The sequence below is a fragment of the Oncorhynchus tshawytscha genome, linkage group LG07 (genome assembly GCF_018296145.1).
Source record: "Oncorhynchus tshawytscha isolate Ot180627B linkage group LG07, Otsh_v2.0, whole genome shotgun sequence".
Classification (NCBI taxonomy): domain Eukaryota; kingdom Metazoa; phylum Chordata; class Actinopteri; order Salmoniformes; family Salmonidae; genus Oncorhynchus; species Oncorhynchus tshawytscha.
This window is the reverse complement of record NC_056435.1, coordinates 66,169,684-66,189,521: the sequence shown is the minus strand read 5'-3', so window position 1 is coordinate 66,189,521 and position 19,838 is coordinate 66,169,684. Positions and strand designations below refer to the sequence as shown.

General features: G+C 44.2%; 1 protein-coding gene across 3 annotated transcripts in view; it reads left to right on the top strand.

Annotated features, from left to right (window-relative positions):
- LOC112246274 (integrin alpha-7) overlaps positions 1-19,467 on the top strand; it is a 76,964-nt gene extending 57,497 nt beyond the window's left edge. For 2 of the 3 annotated variants that reach the window (XM_042324836.1, XM_042324835.1), the window contains exons 12-22: positions 1,063-1,178; positions 2,633-2,816; positions 5,877-6,031; positions 6,283-6,360; positions 6,614-6,716; positions 8,838-9,056; positions 9,298-9,414; positions 12,015-12,128; positions 14,072-14,170; positions 14,789-14,914; positions 18,920-19,467. In XM_042324836.1, the coding sequence (XP_042180770.1) occupies positions 1,063-1,178; positions 2,633-2,816; positions 5,877-6,031; positions 6,283-6,360; positions 6,614-6,716; positions 8,838-9,056; positions 9,298-9,414; positions 12,015-12,128; positions 14,072-14,170; positions 14,789-14,914; positions 18,920-19,072 (1,464 nt within the window). In that variant the 3' untranslated portion in view covers positions 19,073-19,467. Of the gene's footprint in view, positions 1-1,062; positions 1,179-2,632; positions 2,817-5,876; positions 6,032-6,282; positions 6,361-6,613; positions 6,717-8,837; positions 9,057-9,297; positions 9,415-12,014; positions 12,129-14,071; positions 14,171-14,788; positions 14,915-18,199; positions 18,338-18,919 lie in introns of all 3 variants that reach the window. The other variant, XM_042324837.1, reaches the window with a different exon arrangement.
- Positions 19,468-19,838: the final 371 nt, after the last annotated feature.

Here is a 19,838-nt window from a genome sequence, read left to right as displayed (position 1 = left end):
AGGTCAGTACCTTTACCTCCTGTATTGAGTGTTTCCACCTCCAACACCCTGCACTCTGAGGTCAGTACCTTTACCTCCTTTACTGAGTGTTTCGACCTCCAACACCCTGCACTCTGAGGTCAGCACCTTTACCTCCTGTACTGAGTTTTTCCACCACCTCCAACACCCTACACTCTGAGGTCAGTACCTTTACCTCCTGTACTGAGTGTTTCCACCTCCAACACCCTACACTCTGAGGTCAGTACCTTTACCTCCTGTACTGAGTGTTTCCTCCACCTCCAACACCCTACACTCTGAGGTCAGTACCGTTACCTCCTGTACTGAGTGTTTCCACCTCCAACACCCTGCTCTCTGAGGTCAGTACCTTTACCTCCTGTACTGAGTGTTTCCACCTCCAACAGCCTACACTCTGAGGTCAGTACCTTTACCTCCTGTATTGAGTGTTTCCTCCACCTCCAACACCCTACACTCTGAGGTCAGTACCTTTACCTCCTGTATTGAGTGTTTCCTCCACCTCCAACACCCTACACTCTGAGGTCAGTACCTTTACCTCCTGTACTGAGTGTTTCCTCCACCTCCAACACCCTGCACTCTGAGGTCAGTACCTTTACCTCCTGTACTGAGGGTTTCCACCTCCAACATCCTACACTCTGAGGTCAGCACCTTTACCTCCTGTACTGAGTGTTTCCACCTCCAACACCCTGCACTCTGAGGTCAGTACCTTTACCTCCTGTACTGAGTGTTTCCACCTCCAACACCCTGCACTCTGAGGTCAGTACCTTTACCTCCTGTACTGTGTTTCCACCTCCAACACCCTGCACTCTGAGGTCAGTACCATAACAACAGAACCAGGGAACATACTGATCTGCATTTTCCTGAAGGGAGATGGCGTGTTTCATGCCTAATTAATACATACCTGTGTGATACCGGTATAGTACAGGGTTTTGTTTTTTCATAGTGGGGATACCAGTTTCCCAAAGTGAAATCATTTGGGCATTTAAAAAGATTCTATGGTCAATTCTATGATTTGAAATGTGTACATGTCTGTCTCCTCCGTTGCAGGTGAATTTCCTGAGGGAAGGCTGTGGCGATGATAAGATCTGTCAGAGCAACCTGAAGTTGACCTACCAGTTTGGAACCCGACCTCCCACCTCTGACCTCTTCACCCCTCTGCCAAGGTTAGTATGACTTCTTCTTTGTATTTCCTCATCTTCCAGAGAAGAGGTAGTTGAGCAATTCTAATAGCTGTTACATTCTACATTGTATTTGACCATTCCTCTATATCAGAGCTTCCCAACACTGTCCCTGGAGAGCTTTGATGACAAGATGGCGCCCACAGACACGGTCGCCCTGTTTCTAGCTACTAGACAACTTTGCAGTATTTCATTTTTTTAATGGTATGGTATTTCTTATATTATTTGCCCAGAAAGATTCTTGTATTATTACCTATATCCGAAAAGAACTTCTATACACACCATTATACAGTACCAGTCAAAGGTTTGGACACACCACCACAGGAAAGGAAGACCCAGAGTTAATTCTGCTGCAGGGGATAAGTTCATTAGAGTTACCAGCCTCAAGTTCAAGTAACAGACACATCTACACATCAACTGTTCAGGAGGAGACTGCGTGACTCAGGCCTTCATGGTCAAATTGCTGCAAAGAAACCACTACTAAAGGGCACCAATACGAAGAAGAGACTTGCTTGGGCCAAGAAACACGCAGAATGGACATTCGACCAGTGGAAATCTGTCCTTGACTACAAATTTTAAATTTTGGTCTGAATGGCAGGGGAAGTTCACCAACGCTTGTGTCACCAGGTGGTTCTTGTCCCATCCTTGCTTCTATTTTTCTGTTGTGTACAGTTCAGCGGCAAAGCATGGGAACAGGAATGCCCTATCGAGAAGGGAGACATTCATCGCACTGACAACCGCCCCCCTCCCGACAGGGCTAAGGGGAATGTGTGGTGTACCATGGACAAGCCACCAGGGGGAGACTCGTCGAGGCCTGGTGACAGACAGAGTCTACATCACGGGCGGTGGCTTCCTCTACTGAACGTTCCAGGTCTCGACGGGTCCTCCGGACAGGACTAAATGGGGCTGATTGTGGCTGGCGAGTAATCAAGGAGCTGATTGCTCACCAGCCGTACAGGACCCATACAACTACCAGCAGGGCAGCACATTGGAGAGGTTGCTATCGGATAGACATCCTTACAGTCCGGTAGAACCACGGGGCTCTGTGTTTTACCCCAGAGGAGACAGCGTTCCCCAGAGCCCAGAAGACGTCTCATGGAGGAGACCTGGTTATTTTTCTTTATTGTTTCAGATAAACACCCTTGAAATTGAGGTGTCACACTTGTGTCTGATCTGTGTAAACATTTAGATCAAACCCCCTGGTGTGCCACACTTCATATCTAACCACTTCTTTTCTATTTCCTCATTTTGTATTTATCATTTAATTAGGCAATTATAGAACAAATTCTTATTTAACAAGGCTACCTGCCGCCTCATGCCCCTCTCATTCCGGAGATGGTGAGGAGGTGGCGGTGTTCTCTCTGTCTGACCAGAGATCCTATGTCTAACCACTTTCTCTATTCATCTTTTCTATTTCCTTTTTAATCCCTTCATTGCAGGGATGATGAAGAGGTGGCGGTGTTTTCTCTGTCTGACCAGAGATCTGTGGTGTTGGAGGTGACCGTCACCAACATGCCCTCAGATCCTTTGTCCCCAGAGGAGGATGGAGATGATGCCCATGCTGCCCAGCTACTGGTGACCCTGCCAGATACCCTGTCCTACTCTGGCTTCAGGGGACAACAGGTACACACACACCAAACACACACACATATTCACAGTAATTTTCTACCTCTCCTTGTCCCAGGCTGCATCCCCACATCTTAAACATTTTGCTACAGTGGGCTAAATCAGAGTAACACAGAGTGTTTCTTGGCAGTCTTAAAAATATCTACTTTGAAACGAACGTATACACCTCACACACATGGTTATGGTCTTAAAAAAAGAAGACCTGTCAGATGTAGGGATGAAATGTATTAATTTTTAAAGTTTGTATCCCAATATTACACTTTACTATACATCACAGAAGACTGAAATATAACAAAACCATTTTACATAGAAACACCAGAATTTCAGCGGTATTTGAAAAACAATTTGATAATTCGACTGCGTGAAAGGTGACTACAATCACCTTCACAAGAACTCTAAGGCTTCATGCCACAATGACTACCACCCTGCAGCACTCACATCTTTAATCAAAGTGCTTTGAAAGGCTGGTCATGGTACACATCACCTCCATCATCCCATACACCCTAAACCCACTCCAATTTGCATACCACCCAAACAGATCCATAGACAATGCAATCTCAATTGCACTCCACACTGTTGGAATGCTCTTCATTGACTACAGCTCAGCATTCAACATCATTGTCCCCTACAAACTCGTCACCAAGCTTAGGACCCTGGGCCTGAACACCTCCCTCTGCGACTGGATCCTGGACTTCCTGACGGGCCAGCCCCCAGGTGGTGAGGGTAGGCAACATCACCTCCGCCACGCTAACCCTCAATACGGGGGTTCCCCAGGGGTGTGTGCTTAGTCCCCTCTTGTACCCCCTGTTCACCCATGACTGAGTGGCCACGCACGACTCCAACACCTTAATGATATGAGGGTGGCTGGGCACCAAGAGCCTGGCAGTGTGGTGCCGGTACAACAACCTCTCCCTCAACGTCAGCAAGACCAAGGAGCTGATTGTGGACTAAAAGAAACAAGCCCATCCATATCAACAGGGCTGCAGTGGAACGGGTCAAGAGCCTCAAGTTCCTCTGTGTCCACATCACTAAGGACTTGGTTCACATGCTGACAATTGCAAGGAAGGCGTGACAGCACCTCTTCCCCCCCCAGGAGGTTGAAAAGGTTTGGCATGGGCCCTCAAATTCTCAAAAAGTTCTACAGCTGCACCATTGAGAGCATCTTGACTGGCTGCATCACTGCTTGGTATGGCAACAGCACCGCCCTCGATCGCATGTCCGAGCTCTCTGCCACCCAGGACCTCTATATCAGGCGGTGTGAAAGGAAGGCCCCTAAAATCGTTAAAGACTCCAGCCACCCAACTACAGACTGTCTCTGCTTCCGCATGGCAAGCAGTACCGGTGAATCAAGTCTGACACCAACAGGCTCCAGAACAGCCATACGGCTGCTAAATAGCTAACAGAATGGCTACACAGACTAGAATGGCTACACAGACCTTGTATTTGTTCCTATTCACACTCACAGGACTCTACACACTCACGCATAGTGAGTGTTGTAACTGAGGACAGACAATGTTTTCGCACTTCAGCACTCGGTGGTCCCATTCTGTGGGCTTGTGTGGCCTACCACTTCGCAGCGGAGCCATAGCAGCTCCTAGAAATGTCCACTTCACAATAACAGCCCTTACAGTTGACCGGGGCAGCTCTAGCAGGGCAGAAATTTGACTAACTGACTTGCTGAAAAGGTGGCATCCTATAACAGTGCCATGTTGAAAGTCACTGAGCTCTTCAGTACAGGCCATTCTTCTGCCAATATTTTTCTAAGTAGATTGCATGACTGTGTGCTCGACTTGTACGTTGCATGACTGTATACACCTGTCAGAAACGGGTGTGGCTGAAATAGACTAATCCACTAATTTGAAGGGGTGTCCACATACTGTTGGCCATGTAGTGGATACACTTCTATCCCTCTAGTATCCCTGCACATTGTAAATATGGTATTGGCACTGAGCCTGTATATAGCTTCTTATTTTCTCGTGTTCTTCTCACTTCTTATTTTGATTTCTACTTTATGTTATTTTTAGTACTGCATTGATTTTGATTACTGCATTGTTGGGTTTGGAGTTTGCAAGAAATTCATTTCACACTACCTGTCCTACGATGGCTTCAGGGGACATCAGTTATTCACACCTAACTCTAACCCTAGCCTAAACCCTAACCCTGCCAGAAACGCTGTCCTACTCCTGCTTCAGGGAACAACAGGTACACACACCTAATTCTAGCCTTAATCCTAACCAGGGTTGTGGTCAATTCCACAAATTCCATTTTAATTCAATTCTCTCTCTGTGTAAATTCCATTTATTTTCTATTAAAAATCCAGTGTAGTCTTTGAATTTAGAGATACTTTAATTCCTTGGAATTCCAATGTTAGGTAAATTCAAGAATGCAATTCCCAATTCAATATTATCCTCAACAATTCCACAAATCCCAATTAGAATGACATTCTCTCAGGCTTTAAGGCTGATCATGTCATTGTTCCAACAGCCTAGCTGTACTGGAAATATAGGAATACAGGTTGATATGATGCAAAACAAATCCTACAGTAAATGTTTTATACTATGGTCATTAAATATTGAATATTACAATTCCAATTCAATTCCAATTAAAACAAGTCTAAGCAGTCTATTTCCAATTCAATTCCAATTCCATAACTTGAAGATTTTTAAAACTCTAATTTAATTCAATGTAAATTATTCACTTCATGAGTGATTTCTACAATTGAATTGGAATTTGGACTTAACCCTGATCTTAACCCTGATCTAACACTGATCTTAACCCTGATCTTAACTCTGATCTTAACCCTGATCTTAACTCTGCCGGACATCCTTTCCTACTCTTGCTTCAGGGGACAACAGGTATTCACAATAAACTTTTGCATTCCTCTCAGATCTCCAACAGGGTCTAGGAGGTAGGAATCGATTCTGGACAGGGCTGACATATTATGCTTAGAGCCAGAAAAAACTATGTTGGTGATGTGGTCAGGTAAAGCTTAGGGCAACTTTGCTTTGCTATATTAGCAGTATAATAATCCTGTGTTTCCTGTTTCCTTGTGTGTAGGTGGTGTGCCAGGCCAATCAGAACGGGTCTCAGGCGGAGTGCGAGCTGGGAAACCCCCTGAAGAGAGATGCTATACTGAAATTCTACATCATCCTCAGCACGTCTGCTATCACCATAGAGACCACGGAACTCACTGTCAACCTCCTGTTGGCTACGTAAGTCCTGGCTGGGCAACTCATTTTCATAGTTGGTCTATTTAATGTATCTTGGGTTTGTCATACTGTTTATTTTCATATCATGGCAATTCTCAAGGTGGATGACTTTACTTGGTACTAGAGAAATACAGCTGCACATGGAAGGGAATTGCTACTTTCAATACATGTATTCAAATTGAAATCGTCATTAATGAAGATAGATCTTTTTTCCCAGATTGCAATATGATGTGTGTATGTTGTCTCCTCCTCAGCATCAGTGAACAGCGAGACCTGGCCACAGTCACAGCCGTGGCTAAAATCATCATAGAGCTCCCCCTGGCGGTCAGTGTGTAAGTCACACCCTCATGTCATTGGTGTGTCAAACAAATTTTGCCCCTGGAGGCCACATTCGGTACAGTGAGTCAGTAGGTCAATACACATTGACTGATATTTAGGACTGATACCCAGGATAGTGATAGTTGCTACTGTTTTCAGGGAGTTCTGAGGAACATGCAAACAGTTAACAGTAGTACCATAAGGCTCCCAGGCTCTGTCCAGCTGTCCACTGACCCTATCCGCCTGTCTGTCTCTGTGTTGTTTCAGGCTGGCCAGACCACACCAGCTGTTCTTCAGTGGGGCCGTAAAGGGGGAGAGTGCCATGGAGACCCTGGACGATGTGGGGAGTGCTGTGGAGTTTGAGTTTACGGTGAGGAAGAGGAGACGAATCAAAAGTCGATGTAGCACGATAATGGCGTTGTTCACTTAAACAATCTCACTGGAATTAGACCTCCTTCATTCCTGTCATTATTGAAATAGTAATATAATATAATAAAGACAGACCAGCGAGATCTACTGTCTAAATTATATTATTATGACAGACCAGCTAGATACCTCACGTCTCAAAGTAGGACTACTTAATGTTAGATCCCTCACTTCCAAGGCAGTTATAGTCAATGAACTAATCACTGATCATAATCTTGATGTGATTGGCCTGATTGAAACATGGGTTAAGCCTGATGAAATTACAGTGTTAAATGAGGCCTCTCCTCCTGGTTACACTAGTGACCATATCCCCCGCGTTTTTGTCTTTTGAGCTTCTAGTCAGTCTACTCAATCACTTTTTATAGCTACTGTTTACAGGCCTCCTGGGCCATATACTGCGTTCCTCACTGAGTTCCCTGAATTTCTATCGGACCTTGTAGTCATGGCAGATAATATTCAAATTTTTTGTGACTTTAATATTCACATGGAAAAAGACTTTCGGAGTCATCATCGACTCAGTGGGTTTTGTCAAACATGTCCTACTCACTGCCACAAGTCATACCCTGGACATAGATTCATCCTGTGGAATAAATATTGTGGACCTCAATGTTTTTCCTCATAATCCTGGACTATCGGACCACCATTTTATTACGTTTGCAATCACAAGAAATAATTTGCTCAGACCCCAACCAAGGATCACCAAAAATCGTGCTATAAATTCCAGACTCGCTCCACCTACCCAAGGACGTCAGAGGACAACAATTGGTTATCCATCTCACTGAGGAACTCAATTTAACTTTGTGTAATACTGTAGATGCAGTCGCACTGCTAAAAACAAAAAACATTTGTCACAAGAAACTAGCTCCCTGGTATACAGAACATACCCGAGCCCTGAAGCAAGCTTCCAGAACATACCCGAGCCCTGAAGCAAGCTTCCAGAAAATTGGAAAGGAAATTACAACCTAATTGAGGAGAATAAGAACAATCCTAAATGTATTTTTGATACTGTCGCAAAGCTAACTAAAAAACAGCATTCCCCAAGAGAGGATGGCTTTCACTTCATCAGTGATGAATTCATGAACTTCTTCGATGAAAAGGTCATGATCATTAGAAAGCAAATTACGGACTACTCTTTGAATGTGCATATTTCTCTAAAGCTTGGTTGTTCTGAGTCTGCACAACACTTCCAGAATCTACAGTAGGACCAATGGAGACACTCAAGTTTTTTAATTCTCTATCTCTTTACACATTCATGAAAATATTCATGGCCTCAAAACCTTCAAGCTGCATCCTGGACCCTATTCCAAGTAAACTACTGAAAGGGCTGCTTCCTGTGCTTGGCCCTCCTATGTTGAACATAATAAATGTCTCCCTATCCACCGGATGTGTACCAAACTCACAAAAAGTGGCAGTAATAAAGCCTCTCTTGAAAAAGCCAAACCTTGACCCAGAAAATGTAAAAAACTATCAGTCTATATCGAATCTCCCATTAATCCATTAAAAAAAACTGTTGCGCAGAAAGTCACTGGCTATGAAAATCCAACTGACATTTACTCCTGAGGTGCTGACCTGTTGCACCCTCTACAACCACTGTGATTATTATTATTTGACCCTGCTGGCCATCTATGAACATTTGAACATCTTGGCCATGTCCTGTTATAATCTCCACCGGGCACAGCCAGAAGAGGACTGGCCACCCCTCAGAGCCTGGTTCCTCTCTAGGTTTCTTCCTAGGTTCCTGCCTTTCTAGGGAGTTTTTCCTAGCCACCGTGTTTCTGAAAATCAAATCAAATAAATGTTTATTTGTCACATGCACCGAATACAACAGGTATTAGACCATAGCACTTTGTGACATCTGCTGATGTTAAAAGGGCTTTATAAATACATTTGATTGATTGATTGATAACGTAGCACAGGGATATATTTCTATGGCTGTGGACCTTGGAAGATACAAGATAAAAAGCTATGCAGTGTTGTGAAGAGAGCAATATATTCATATTTTGGTGTGTTTTTGGTGTGCTTTTTTTCATTCAGTTAACTATTCACCCCTTCATGTTTTGATCAGGTGACCAACACCGGGCCATCCCTGCAGACTCTAGGCTCCGCCTTCCTCAACATCATGTGGCCTCACGAGCTGTCCAATGGGAAGTGGCTCCTGTACCCCACTGCTCTCCACTTCCATGGCCATCCAGAAACACCCTGTACCCCCCACACCTCCCTCAACCCACGCAAGTTCTCCCACAGTTCTCCTTCTGACGACCAGCCACAGGCAGCAGGCCTGAAGGTAGGATTTTAGTGGTCTTGAGCCATAAGGGGTTCCATAAATGGAGACCAATATTGTCCATAAATAACCCCATTGGACAAAAAGGGTTACACCTCCTCACACTCATGAGCTACAGCATAATCATATTGTTTGCCTAAAAGTATTGTTGTGGTTTCATGAGATGTAAAAAAAATATGTATACTTATATTTGATATACGTGATGTAATGTGTGTTGTCCTCTGCTTCATGTCCCTGTGAGCAGGCCAGGAGGAAGGGGCGTTCCAACCCAGAAGAGGAGGGACATGTGATGACCAAGGGCAGTCTGGGTAGGACTACGCCTGCTGTGGCTGCCTCAGAGAGACGCAAGTCACTCAAACTGGTGAGAGAGAGAGTGAGGGAGGGACAAAGTGAGAGTGAGGGAGGGACAGAAAGAGAGAGGGAGAGAGATGTCAGAGAAAGAGAGGGACAGGGAAAGGGGGATACCTAGTCAGATGTACAACTGAATGCCTTCAACTGAAATGTGTCTTCCGCATTTAACCCAACCCCTCTGAATCAGAGAGGGACAGGGAACAAGAGGGATTACAATGGGGTTGTAACCATTTTTGGGGAAGCTACTCTGAAAATATAGTTTATCAACTTACCAGTTACTTCACACTGGAAGAAGTTAAGCTGCACTAAAGCTACAGTGGCAAGAAGAAGTATGTGAACCTTTTGGAAATACCTGGATTTCTGCATAAATTGGTCATAAAATGTGATGTGATCTTCATCTAAGTCACAACAATAGACAAACACAGTCTGCTTAAAACTAATAACACACAGAAATGATATGTTTTTCATGTCTTTATTGAACACACCGTGTAGACATTCACAGTGCAGGGTGGGAAAAGTATGTGAACCCTTGGATTTCATAACTGGTTGATCCTCCTTTGGCAGCAATAACTTCAACCAAACATTTACTGTTGATGCGGATCAGACCTGCACAACAGTCAGGAGGAATTTTGGACCATTCCTCTTTACAAAACTGTTTCAGTTCAGCAATATTCTTGGGATGTCTGGTGTGAACTGCTCTCTTCAGGTCATGCCACAGTATCTCAATCAGGTTGAGGTCAGGACTCCAGAAGGCGTATTTTCTTCTGTTGAAGCCATTCTGTTGTTGCTTTACTTCTGTGTTTTGGGTCATTGTCTTGTTGCATCACCCAACTTCTGTTGAGCTTCAATTGGCGGACAGAAAGCCTAACATTCTCCTGCAAAATGTCTTGATAAACTTGATGATGTCCAGGCCCTGAGGCAGCAAAGCAGCCGCAAACCATGATGCTCTCTCCACCATACTTTGCAGTTGGGATGAGGTTTTGATGTTGGTGTGCTGTGCCTTTAAACTGTAGTTTAATCTATCCACAAAATATTTTTCCAGTAGCGCTGTGAAACATCCAGGTGCACTTTTGCAAACTTCAGACGTGCAGCAATGTTTTTTGTGGACAACAGTGGCTTCTTCGGTGGTGCCCTCCCATGAACACCATTCTGGTTTAGTGTTTTTACGTATAGCAGACTCGTCAACAGAGATGTTAGCATGTTCCAGAGATTTCTGTATGTCTTTAGCTGACACTCTAGGATTCTTCTTAACCTCATTGAGCATTCTGCGCTGTGCTCTTGCAGTCATCTTTGCAGGACGGCCACTCCTAGGGAGAGTAGAAACAGTGCTGAGCTTTCTCCATTTATAGACAATTTGTCTTACCGTGGACTGATGAACATCAAGGCTTTTAGAGATACTTTTGTAACCCTTTCCAGCTTTATGCAAGTCAGCAATTCTTAATCTTAGGTCTTCTGCGATCTCTTTTGTTTGAGGCATGGTTCACATCAGCCAATGCTTCTTGTGAATAGCAAATAGCACATTTTTTTAGTGTTTTTTATTGGACAGGGCAGATCTAACCAACATCTCCATTCTCGTCTCGTTGATTGGACTGCAGATTAGCTGATTTTGACTCCAGTTATCTTTTGGAGAAGTCATTAGCCTAGGGGTTTACATATTTTTTACAACCTACACTGTGAATGTTTAAATGATGTATTCAATATAGACAAACATACAATAATTTGTGTGTTATTAGTTTAAGCACACTATGTTTGTCTATTGTTGTGACTTAGATGAAGATTTGATGATCAATTTATGCAGAAATCCAGGTAATTCCAAAGGGTCCACATACTTCTTCTTGCCCCTGTATGTGTACACTCTCAGAAAAAAGGTGCTATCTAGAAATAAAAGGGTTATTTGGTTGTCCCCATAGCATAACCCTTTGAAGAATGCTTTTTGGTTCTAGGTAGAACCCTTTTGAGTTCCATGAATAACCCTTTCCACTGAGGGTTCTATATGGAATCCACACTTAAGATAATACAGTTTACTGAACTAAAGCTACTTTGTGATATATTATCATATCTAAATCTGAAACGTCATAGACTACAAATCGTAAGAATAGATCACTTTGGAGTCAGAATGTGTAATTTATCCTATTAATCACATAAACAGAAATGAGAAATAGGCAGGTCTGATCTACACCGCTACATGGTAAAATAATAGCGTGTAGTTCCAGTAGTTAGCTACACAGCTACATGGTAAAATAGTAGCGTGTAGTTCCAGTAGTTAGCTACACAGCTATATGGTAAAATAGTAGCGTGTAGTTCCAATAGTTTGCTACACTGCTACATGGTAACACAGTAGTTAACTACCGGAAACACTACCAAGAGTTGAATTTAGTTCAACTACCATCAAGCTACTGTAAAATGTAGTTAAATTACTGGTTGAACTACCTGTAGTTCACTACTCCACAACACTGGTTGTACTCAGGCCAGCACTACAGAAAACATCCCATAGCTCACGTGCTACAAACATGCCCCTAGAGCCCTGTACCTCAACGCATCCATACTGTGAGTTTGATTGAATACCAACTCTGCTATTCTCATCGATGGTCTTCCCAACCCTCTGTGTAGGACTGTCTGCTGGGTTCAGCGCGCTGTGTGCTGTTCCAGTGTCCTCTCCACAGCTTCTCTGACTCTGCTGTCCTCAAGATCCAGGGACGCCTTTGGAACAGCACCTTTCTGGAGGTAAAACACCACATCACCTATCACATTATGTTATTATGTGGTAATAACAAAGACTACTGTTCCCACGATGCAATTCACCCCACACAACGCGTGGTGTAACAGCACCTCCCTGAAGGTAAAACACCACATCACCTATCACATTATATTATTATGTGGTAATAACAAAGACTACTGTTCCCACGATGCAATTCACCCCACACAACGCGTGGTGTAACAGCACCTCCCTGAAGGTAAAACACCACATCACCTATCACATTATATTATTATGTGGTAATAACAAAGACTACTGTTCCCACGATGCAATTCACCCAACACAACACGTGGTGTAACAGCACCTCCCTGAAGGTAAAACAAACAAACGTTACATTTCTATTCTAGTAATTTAGCAGACACTGTTATCCAGAGCGACTTACAGTAGTAGTGTATTCATTTTAACATAGCTAGCTGAGATGACACATCCCAATCATAGCAAGTACATTTTCCCTCCAAAACTACTTATCATCAAAGTCAGTGCTAGTAGGAAAAAACAAGTGCTTTTTTTTAGCTTATAGTTTATAGATAGATAAAACCTGCACTCATGTATTGTGTTTTTTAACTTAGACTACTGTTCCCATAATGCAATGCGCTATGCAGAACTTGTGGTGGTATGGCTACACAAGTGATGTACTTTGCTAGATGAAGCATCTGGTTATTAAAAGTAGTAATGCTGCGCCTGGTTTCAGCATTCATCAAAGAACAAACATAACACTACCCCTCAACAACACTACCCCTCAACAACACTACCCCTCAACAACACTACCCCTCAACAACACTACCCCTCGACAACACTACCCCTCAACAACACTACCCCTCAACAACAACACTATACCCCTCAACAACACTCAACAACACTGCCCCTCAACAACACTACCCCTCAACAACACTCAACAACACCCCTCAACAACACTCGTCCTCAACAACACTACCCCTCAACAACACTACCACTCAACAACACTACCCCTCAACAACACTACCCCTCAACAACACTACCCCTCAACAACACTACCCCTCAACAACACTACCCCTCAACAACAACAACAACACCTCTGAACACTGTGGCCATTACTCTGTCACAGCTCCAACTTTTCATGTCTCTGCTTGGCACGTTTTCCTGAAGTACCAACTTAATGCAAAGTGTATGTTAAATAGTAGCATTTGTATTGCTGAAACAGTAACTGTGAAAGGGCATGATGAAGGAGTGAGAGCCGATCGCATACTGTAACTGCAAGGCAACACGAGGGACACTTTGCGTTTTGTTATGACAATGTATAAATCATCATAAGCCGTCATTATCCGTGTTCCTTGTAAATGAAACAATGAGGAATGAGTCATAGGAGTTGGCTAAAGCACAAAGTGATCTCAGTCTCTTGCCAGGCTAACCTATTATTGACCATCTCATGTAAATATATCATTGATAATGTCATTGATCATGTTTGGCCAGTGTAATGTCCTCTCCTTAGTAAATGTCTGTGTTGTGGAAGTCTTCTCTGCTTCTGCTTGCTCTTTGGGGTCTAGGCTGGCCTGCTATAAAGCACGATGTCCCAAGACAACTACTGATGTTAAAATGGATTTCTGGAACCTTGATGGATACATCATGTATTGATGTGATCTCTTGCTGTCAGGAGTTTCCTTCAGATCGGGTTCTGGAGCTACTGGTCAGAGCCACGCTAATCTCCTTCACCTAGTAAATTACTAGTGTTAATCTTCTCTATCCTTTCTTCTCCTGCCCCTCTCTCTTTTTCTTCTCCTCTTTTTCATGTCTCTCTCTCTTTCTTCTCCTCTTTTTCCTTTTTCATGCCTCTTGCTCTCTCTCTCTTCTGTTTTTCATGTCTCTCTCTCTCTCTCTCCTCCTCTTTTCCTCTCTCCTCTTCTCTTTTCCATCCCTCTCTTTTCATCTCTCTTAGGAGTTCCCATCAGTCAGTGCTCTGGAGCTGCTGGTTAGAGCCAACATCACAGTCAAGTCCAGCATCAAACACCTGGTGCTGAGGGATGCTGCTGCACAGGTAACAAACACACACACACACACACACACACACACACACACACACACACACACACACACACACACACACACACACACACACACACACACACACACACACACACACACACACACACACACACACACACACACACACACACACGCTGAGAAACACACACACCGAGAAACACACACACACACACACACACTGAGAAACACACACACTGAGACAAACACACACACACACACACACACTGAGACAAACACACACATACTGAGACACACACACACACACTTAGAGACACACACACACACACACACACACACACACACACACACACTGAGAGAGACACACACACACACACTGAAAGACACACACACACTGAGAGACACACATGCAATCACACTGAGAGACACACACAGAGACACACACACATACACACACTTAGACACACACACAATGAGTGACACACACACTCTTAACTATTACAATGAACAACTAGAGCCATGAGTTTTTCCTGATCACATGACCTGACCAGGAAAAGACTGTGTTCTAACTACTAGTGACACATACACAGTAAAGACAAGACACTTCACAATAAAACACTCATTACTTTATATGACTGTGTTTCCCCTGTAGATCCCAGTGATGATTTACCCAGAGGTTGGTCTGACTGCCCAGTACTGGATCCCCTGGTGGTGGATTCTCATAGCCATCCTGGCTGGTATCCTGGTGTTGTCTCTGCTGGTCTGCATCCTCTGGAAGGTACCAACACCTAATATAACACACAATAAGCACCTCTATTACTGTTCCTACATATCTCTATTATCCTGGTGCTGTCTCTGCTGGTCTGCATCCTCTGGAAGGTACCAACACCTAGTATAACACACAATAAGCACCTCTATTACTGTTCCTACATATCTCTATTATCCTGGTGTTGTCTCTGCTGGTCTGCATCCTCTGGAAGGTACCAACACCTAGTATAACACACAATAAGCACCTCTATTACTGTTCCTACATATCTCTATTATCCTGGTGTTGTCTCTGCTGGTCTGCATCCTCTGGAAGGTACCAATACCTAGTATAACACAGAATAAGCACCTCTATTACTGTTCCTACATATCTCTATTATCCTGGTGCTGACTCTGCTATTCTTCATACGGTAGAAGTATATGGACACCCCTTCAGATTAGTGGATTCAGCTATTTCAGATGTAAAAAAAAATATATATTGAGCACACAGCCATGCAATCTCCATAGACAAACATCGGCAGCGTCAATGTTGCACTGTCAAAGGATGTCACCTTTCCATCAAGTTAGTTCATACAATTTCTGCCCTGCTAGAGCTGCCCCAGTCAACTGTAAGTGCTGTTATTGTGAAGTGGAAACGAAAAGGAGCAACAACGTCTCAGCCGCGAAGTGGTAGGCCACACAAGCTCACAGTTCAGGACCATCAAGTGCTGAAGCGCATAGCGAGTAAAAATCGTCTGTCCTCGGTTGCAACACTCACTACCGAATTTCCAAACTGCCTCTGGAACCAACTTCAGAACAATAACTGTTCCTCTGGGGGCTTCATGAAATTAGTTTCCATGGCTGAGCAGCCGCACACAAGCCTAAGATCACCATGCAGTGGAAAAGTGTTCTCTGGAGTGATGAATCATGTTTCACTATCTGGCAGTCCGACGGACTAATCTGGGTTTGGCGCATGGCAGGAGAACGCTACCTGCCTGAATGCATAGTGCCAACTGTAAAGTTTGGTGGAGGAGGAGTAATGGCTTAGGGCTGTTTTTCATGGGTCGGGCCCCTTAGTTCCAGTGAAGAGAAATCTTAACGCTACATCATACAATAACATTCTAGACGATTCTCTACTTCCAACTTTGAGGCATTAGTTTGGGGTAGGCCCTTTCCTGTTTCAGCATGACAACGTCCCCATGCACAAAGTGATGTCCATACAGAAATGGATTTTCGAGATCGGTGTGGAAGAACTTGACTGGCCTCTATTAGAGCCCTGACCTCAACAAACACCTCTGGGATTAACTGGAACGCCGACTGCGAACCAGTCCTCATCGCCCGACATCACTCCCAGAAGAGTGGAGGCTGTTATAGCAGCAAGGGGCGGCAACATCCATATTAAAGCCCCTGATTATGGAATGAGATGTTTGACGAGCAGGTGTCCACATACTGTTGGTCATGTGGTGTATCTCTATTCTCCTGGCTGGTATCCTGCCACTGGCTCTGCTGGCCTGCATACTCTGGAAGAGAGAAAACGGGTTACTTTTTTATTTTTATTCTCACATCCACCAGAGTGGTGCGGTGAAATGTGTTGTTTTACACGTACAAAAAATGTACATCAGCCAACTTACATCTATTTCAATTATTATCTTTTCATTCAATGTCTTTGATATTGCCATCTACGCCATCTCTTTGTGACTAGTCTCCTCTCTTCTCTAGTCCATCTCTCCTCTCCTCTGTTCTGTAGTCCATCTCTCCTTCTCTTCTTCTCTAGTCCATCTCTCCTTCTCTCTCTTCTCTAGTCCATCTCTCCTTCTCTCTCTTCTCTACTCCATCTCTCCTCTCTTCTTTAGTCCATCTCTCCTCTCTTCTCTAGTCCATCTCTCCCCTCTTCTCTAGTCCATCTCTCCTCTCTTCCATCTCTCCTCTCTTCTTTAGTCCATCTCTCCTCTCTTCTCTAGTCAATATCTCCTCTCTTCTCTAGTCCATCTCTCTTCTCTAGTCATCTTCTCTAGTCCTAGTCCATCTCTCTCTCTTCTCTAGTCCATCTCTCTCTCTCTCTTCTCTAGTCCATCTCTTCTCTAGTCCTCTCTTCTCTAGTCCATCTCTCCTTCTCTTCTCTAGTCCATCTCTCCTCTCTTCTCTTCTCTAGTCCATCTCTCCTCTCTTCTCTAGTCCATCTCTCCTCTCTTCTCTTCTCTAGTCCATCTCTCTCCTCTCTTCTCTAGTCCATCTCTCTTCTCTTCTCTAGTCCGTCTCTCCTCTCTTCTCTAGTCCATCTCTCTCTCCTCTCTCTCTAGTCCATCTCTCTCTCCTCTCTTCTCTAGTCCATCTCTCTTCTCTAGTCCATCTCTCCTCTCTTCTCTAGTCCATCTCTCCTCTCTTCTCTAGTCCATCTCTCCTCTCTTTTCTCTAGTCCATCTCTCTTCTCTAGTCCATCTCTCCTCTCTTCTCTTCTCTAGTCCATCTCTCCTCTCTTCTCTAGTCCATCTCTCCTTCTCTTCTCTAGTCCATCTCTCCTCTCTTCTCTTCTCTAGTCCAAATCTCCTCTCTTCTCTAGTCCATCTCTCCTCTCTTCTCTTCTCTAGTCCATCTCTCCTCTCTTCTCTAGTCCATCTCTCTTCTCTTCTCTAGTCCGTCTCTCCTCTCTTCTCTAGTCCATCTCTCCTCTCTTCTCTAGTCCATCTCTCCTCTCTTCTCTTCTCTAGTCCATCTCTCCTCTCTTCTCTTCTCTAGTCCATCTCTCCTCTCTTCTCTAGTCCATCTCTCCTCTCCTCTCTTCTCTAGTCCATCTCTCCTCTCTTCTCTAGTCCATCTCTCCTCTCCTCTCTTCTCTAGTCCATCTCTCCTCTCTTCTCTTCTCTAGTCCATCTCTCCTCTCTTCTCTTCTCTAGTCCATCTCTCCTCTCTTCTCTTCTCTAGTCCATCTCTCCTCTCTTCTCTTCTCTAGTCCATCTCTCCTCTCCTCTCTTCTCTAGTCCATCTCTCCTCTCTTCTCTAGTCCATCTCTCCTCTCTTCTCTAGTCCATCTCTCCTCTCTTCTCTTCTCTTCTCTAGTCCATCTCTCTTCTCTTCTCTAGTCCATCTCTCCTCTCTTCTCTAGTCCATCTCTCCTCTCCTCTCTTCTCTAGTCCATCTCTTCTCTCTTCTCTAGTCCATCTCTCCTCTCTTCTCTAGTCCATCTCTCCTCTCTTCTCTTCTCTAGTCCATCTCTCTTCTTCTTTTCTTTTTTTTCAAACTATGTTCTCTCTCTTCCTACCTCCACATCTCTGTTGTAACTCCTCCTCCTCCTCCTCCTCCTCCTCCTCCTCCTCCCCAGTGTGGGTTCTTCAAGCGTACAGAGCGCCGCCCGCAGTATGAAACAGAGTACTACCACGCCCACATGCATGCTCAGCCCTCTGAGGTTGAGAAGCAGGCGTCAGACCAATAGGTTCCTGCCCTCTCCTCTCTCCAAGTGGTAAAGCCATGCACCCTAGCCTGCTCTGCACCTTGGCCTGCTCTGTACCGGCCTGTCAGTGCTGTGACTTTGCCTGAGTTGTGGTCTGTAGACCTCTGTATACCTGAAACAAGTTCATCCTGGCATTGTAGAAAGTTGTTTACATGTTCTCTTCCTGATGAGATTGTCCTTCCTGTTCTATTCATGAATAATCGAATTTCATCTGGTCATATGTCTCCTGATTAGATTAGGTCAGAATGCCAGAATGAACTTGTTTCTTGTTTCTCACAAAATGGCGAGTGAGTTGTCAGCATATGCGTGTTATGCTGTGTGGTGTGTTTACTTTGCTTGTTGTGTGTCACCTGTTTTATTCAAACTTTATGCAAATCACCTGGATGTTTTTGGCTTTTGTGGCACATGTACAATGTTTCACAATCAGCAACCAAAAATCTTCCTTGGGTTGCATAATAGCAACATCAACCTAGTCTGTCTGTCTCTCTCTCTCTCTCTCTCTCTCCTTCTCTCTCTCCCTTTCCCTCTCTATCTCTCCCTCTCATTATCCCTCTCTCTCTCTGTCTCTCTCTCTCTCTCTCTCCCCCACAGTGTGGTTTCTTCCGTCGGGTCCAGTATGAAGACAAAGTTCCTCAGTACCATGCAGTGAAGATCCCCCGTCAAGACCGGCCCCAGTTCCAGCAGAAGGCAGGGATCCTCCAGAAGAAGGAGTGGGCCACACACTGGAGTGACGGAAGCTCCTGAACAGCATCAACAAACAAGGACTAGAGTAGCAGCAAACACCCATTCAACCCTATGGCACTCACTAACTCTGCAGTGGAACAAATGTGTGCAGACTGACCGTGTCACAACACTGTTGTGCACATTGAGGCTATGTCCCGATTCATCACCCTTCTTCTGAAGTGTGCACACTTCCCATCATGGATTTATCAATGGTGAAAACTTGCTCAAGCCAATGCTATTCTACTGTATTGTACTGTATTGTACTATAGTCTACTGTATTCTACTGTATTCTACTGTATTCTACTGTATTGTACTTTTAGAATGACTGGATCAATATTCTGAACTGCTACTGCTGACTGACTATCTGACTGACTGACTATCTGACTGACTGACTATCTGACTGACTGACTATCTGACTGACTGACTGACTGTCTGACTGACTGACTGACTATCTGACTGACTGACTATCTGACTGACTATCTGACTGACTGACTATCTGACTGACTGACTGTCTGACTGACTGACTGACTGACTATCTGACTGACTGATTGACTGACTGACTGACTATCTGACTGACTGACTATCTGACTGACTGACTGACTAACTGACTGACTATCTGACTGACTGACTATCTGACTGACTGACTATCTGACTGACTGACTATCTGACTGAATGACTGACTGACTGACTATCTGACTGACTGACTATCTGACTGACTGACTAACCGGGGAGAATATATGTACCATGCCTTGCATTGGCGTTTTTTACAGGCTGTAATACTGCACAC